At 38.4% G+C, this 5,028-nt stretch overlaps 1 protein-coding gene across 1 annotated transcript; it reads right to left on the bottom strand.

The window, feature by feature from the left end:
• Positions 1–1,269: 1,269 nt before the first annotated feature.
• On the bottom strand, positions 1,270–4,521 carry LOC149288187 (sialidase-4-like). Its single transcript, XM_089491958.1, has 4 exons — positions 4,321–4,521; positions 2,795–3,050; positions 1,865–2,363; positions 1,270–1,657 (listed from the first exon to the last, which is right to left on the bottom strand). Exons 1-4 carry the CDS (start codon positions 4,519–4,521, stop codon positions 1,270–1,272), a joined length of 1,344 nt encoding a protein of 447 aa, XP_089348084.1.
• Between the last annotated feature and the right edge of the window lie 507 nt (positions 4,522–5,028).

Below are 5,028 nucleotides of genomic sequence, written 5' to 3'. Positions count from 1 at the left end.
ATATTCAGGCTTTTTCTTTTTTTCCTAAGTTAATATTCAGATTTTGGGGGGTCGTCTTATAATCGAGCAAATACGGTATTTGGTTATAATTAATCAGTTTAGGACATAATTTATTTCAGGTTATCATAACAAAGACAGCAAGGTGAAGAATTCCTTGTAGCAGAAACAGATTATTTAGTCCTCACTTAGTTTATTCCCTATAGATGACATAGTGTCATATGCTGTTCCTTTAGAATTTTATTATTTGATTATTTTGTTTACTGGAATATGGTAGCAGGTCTTCTTGGATAATGGATAATATTACACCATTATAAACCAAGGAGTAAAAAAAGTAAAGAAAGAAATATCCTTTGATGTCAATCTTGGTACCTGTCCTTGACACTGTCAATGGTACTTTTAACATTTCTTTGTTGGTTTTACAGAGGGTGACGTCTAATGTACAGGAAAATGCAGGTAAGTGGTTGTGGCTTTCCAGGGATGTTTGTGAAAATGATAATCAGTGATATAGGAGATAATTTAAATTGCTTTACATGAATTTAAATGTCTGTTTACAAAGACATGCATAGATGTGGAGTTGCAGGACATATAACGATGACTGGAATAGAGGGTAATGGATTTTGGGTTATGTCACAGAAGTCACTTGGTAACTTTCTTCTGTACAGTTCTCTAACATCCAGATGCAGATACCAGTTAATGTTCTAGTGCAGTCTCTTTGAACATATGTAGTTGAGCCTAATTTCAGTATTCAGCCCTGTCCTCAAAGCTTGCACCTCAGTCACAATTTTAGGGTTTTGCTATCTATGTCTCATAGTTGATATTGTCTCTCACTGATTGTTGTTGATCCCCTTATTAGCTCTGATTTGTTGGTATGACGCTTCCATCTTCAAGTTTATCTTCACAAATTAGTTTACCATAAAATAAGAGTGTGTTATACAGAGATTTCAAACAGTCCATGTGAATGATACCAAGAATGTGATGTTCGGACATTCTTGCATAAATTATTTACATTATACAGGTAGTACAAACATATAGTTAAAAATCCATTGTACTAGGTCATGTGTACAAATGAGCTGAGGATCCTGAAATTGTACAATTGAAACAGGTACAATTGTGACTACCACCACATACAGGGACATCAAGCTTCTATATATATATATATATATATATATATATATATATATATATTTTTTTTTTTTTATTTTTTTTTGACACTAACTTCTGTTTTTTTTTTACCCCCCAGTAGAACTATTACAGAAATAGGTCAAGCATTTAGGAAGCTACACAGTTCCGTTTCATCTTTTGTTTCTTCTGGCCCTGATGGGAAACAGGTTGATTTGGAGGTAGGCTCTGGATTACCTCGTAAAGGGTGAAGATGCTGAATGATATTTGTTCATAAGGGGACACAAGGCCATTTTCATAGAGACATGCAAAAGCAATAACTGGTGGAGAAGCATCTGCCCCGATTCCTTTAGAAGGTAATTCCATATATGCCAGATCTGAGTAGGCACTGGGTCCCTCGTAGATTACCCAAGGGCCTGTCCAGCTGTCAGCATCCCTAGGGTATGGATTGAGGTATACTCCCAAGTTCACACGTGACAGAGCACTTGTGGGATGGGAATATAGCACCCAGGTGGGAGTCTGGAATTGCTGGTTAGTCCTATAAAGGCTCTTTGTCTGAATTTGGATGCCATCTAACATCACAGAGGTGGAGGATTCAGGAGTACTTGGAAGCTGATCACTACTATTACAAACCTCCTTCCTGCTCAGTATTTCACCGCGATGCTTGTTGTAGAGACTGCTTTCTATTCTTGACTGGTGTTGTTGTGAATAATCACTATACTTTTTGAGCTGCTCAATATAGTACCTTTTCTTTTGCTTTTTTAACACATTAGCCAACTCCTTGTAATTATTAAGATCTCTTGGTACGTTTATTTTGGTGTAAAGTCTTGTGTAGAATCCCAGAGGAGCTGGAAAACCAATAACACTTCCATGGCAACCATTGGGTGTCTCTACCAACTTCTCAACCAGCTGCCCAGGTTGGAACACAATTCCTTCGTCAGAACTCATAGCTTGGACTCGAAATCCCAGGGAGCTCCTGGCATTGCAGTATAAGATGTTATTACCATCTTCCTCATCTACAGACACCAGCTGGCACTCCACCGATGGGAGATTTGGGATGAGCTCACCCAGCTTCCATTTCTGGCCATGGTCATCACTGTGGAAGGCAAATGCCCGGGAGGTGGTACGACAGAGTTTTCCAAAGCATTCTCTGCAGTCAATATAATAGGTGTAAGCAGGAACGAGGAGACGGCCGGACTTAAGCTGAATACCATGACCAGGTCCCAAGGCAAATGTTGCCCACTCTGAGGAAGAGATAAATTATTTATAGAGCATTAAATAAATACCTATTTTTGATTTTAGCATTAAAATTTTGAATATGTTATATTTCCAGAGTGTTTTATTTAATCTGTTTTATGTTTCTGTCTGTAGTTGGTTGATTTTTCTCTAAAAGCCAGAGTAAATTGCTGTCTGAATAAAATACTAATTTGGTGAATCTTGAGAGCTCTCAGTGTTGTTCAAAGGTGCTGTTCTACACAGACACACAACATTAATTGCACTCTTTGACATGTTATGCAACTAAAATTTGTCACAGATACTAGCAAAGTATATCTTAATGAAAATATACACAGGCATGGACTGTCAGTGTTTGGCATTGCTAAAATAATTGACTTAACTGTGTAGAATTGTGAAAGATACAAGGAAAAGTGACAGACTGACATTTTGATAGTATTACCTTTTATTGACTCCCCAATGACCTGCAAGGTGAGGTCAGTGACATTACTCCAGTTTCTTCCCTGATCGGAGCTTGTAACATAGCACAGCCGAGCCATATTGCGCCCAGTGATAATCTGGTATGATTCAGTAGTTTTCCCAAAGACAGCAATGAAGAAGAGGAAAAGCTGTCCTGTGAAATCGTCGTATATTGGACATGGGTTCATAGAACGATGGCCTGGGAGAACGGCTGTCTCCACTGCGCGCATATCCTCCCACTGCCAGAGATATAAGATATAAGGAAGAAACAGAGCAAGGAGGCTGGGATTAGCAGGGTAACGTACATGAGTATGTAACCATATAAGTTATGAAACTGTGTGTATGGGTATGTTATTGAATGTGTGTCTGTGTAAGTACCGGTATGTTAGAGTTTGGGTATGTTAGTAAGTACTGTTGTGTTAGAGTCAGTATGTATGTAAAGTGTAAGAGTCAGTGTGTTTATTTTATATATAATAAACACACTGACTCCAACATTATACATACGGTCGTGTAAAAAATAAAGTACACCGTCTTTGAATTAGGGCATAATAACAATCATCTGTTAGGCTTTATAGGTCTAAAAAGTAAGTAAAATGTATCCTTAGATAACAAAACATAACGAATTGCACCGTGTCATGATTTATTCAGCAAAAATAAAGCCAAAGTGGAGAAACCATGTGTAAAAAACTAAAGAGGGGCTTGGAGGTACAGATACTTCCCCAAGATTTCTGATGTGGACCTTTCACCACCTATGACCTAAGTGAGTTACAAACTTTGGATGAAACCTGTTCCCATCTTGGAGGAGTCCCCCCCCCCCAATCTCAGCTCTTAAACTGTCACAGTATAGGGCCATATATTGCTTAGCACGCCACTGTGTAAAAAAAAAATACAATTTGGGGAGTCCTATCTAATTTTATCATAGAGCAAAAGCAGTGGGACTGCACTATCATTTAACCTACTGAGACTCGCCTGCTAGGTGTGTACAGATTCCTTGCTTTGTTGTTTGTACATATTGGTCATTCCAGCAGCACCCCAAAAATTAAATTGATATGCTTTTTAGTGTGTACTTCCCTTTTACTATTTTCTTTACATCTAAATACCAAAACTTCCAAGGTTTCATTTTCTGAAAACATTGGTAGTCCCCTCACCATAGAAGAGGCCTGCAGCATCAGTGGTAATGCTGCTAGAGGCTGTAAATCGAAAAATGTATTTTAAAAACTCTCATTGCTCTTTGGTTAGAGAGATCACAGAGAATTCAACATAAAAATTTATCACAATCCATAATAATAATTCTGTTGTACAAAGGTTTCTTCTGCACCACTTCTATGTTTTCAGTTGAATGGCAAAAGAAGCTTTTAGGGCAGGACCATATCATCTAATATTGTGGAAAAAGTGGAAAAGGTAGAAAGCCGTCAAAATGTTACTATTATGGTTAATCCGGCTGTGCTTGTTTGAAGTGTTTCAGTAGTGACTGCAAGTTCTTCATTTCACCAATTGCCTTTCTCTGACCTCCACATAGTTATGGTAGAAAATCCCACGTCTTAAAACTAGTAGGTTGGCATGGGCATCGTCTGCACTCAGTCTCTCCTCAGCAAATGCCAACAGTGTAGCCCATCTTGGAATGTAGAGCAGAGCTGGTACACGGTACGTCACTCCATTCCTCTCCCTCTCGAAGAGTACCGTACGTGCTGGAAAGTGGTGGGACCCCATACCCAACTAGAGTGGATGGAAAACAAATGATTTTACATAGGAGAACTTTACATACATAATATATAAAAGAGGAAGTCCTATGGAAAAATATATTTTTATTTCAGCCTCAAATACAATACTGTATAGTGTTGCAGTTCTATAATGAAGCAATAAACTGCCTTTATCTGGAGGCCTGGGCACTGTCATTATTGAGATATTTTGCTCAACCACTACACTGAGCTGATTCTTTAAGGCAATGCCTTCGTGTAAAGATGGGTGATTAGGACTGATCATTGTATTTTTTACCACAAGTCAGGATGGCAATGAGTCAGGGTGTCTGTTCCGTGTCTATGGATTGCTGGTTATGATCCAGCTGTGCAGTGAGTCTGATTCTGCCAAAGTAACTTAACTTGATATTGCTTCTATGATTAGGATAAAATAAATACACTTACAAATGTAAGACAAAAACACACAGACCACTAGTTGTGCCACACTCACAAGATTGTAGTAGGAACTGCGCCTTTAAGA

Source organism: Sceloporus occidentalis, unplaced genomic scaffold (assembly GCF_023333645.1).
Source record: "Sceloporus occidentalis isolate IW3139 unplaced genomic scaffold, rSceOcc1.0.p SCAF_53, whole genome shotgun sequence".
Classification (NCBI taxonomy): Eukaryota; Metazoa; Chordata; class Lepidosauria; order Squamata; family Phrynosomatidae; genus Sceloporus; species Sceloporus occidentalis.
The sequence above is the reverse complement of the archived record's forward strand: the minus strand, read 5'-3'. Positions and strand labels throughout refer to the sequence as shown.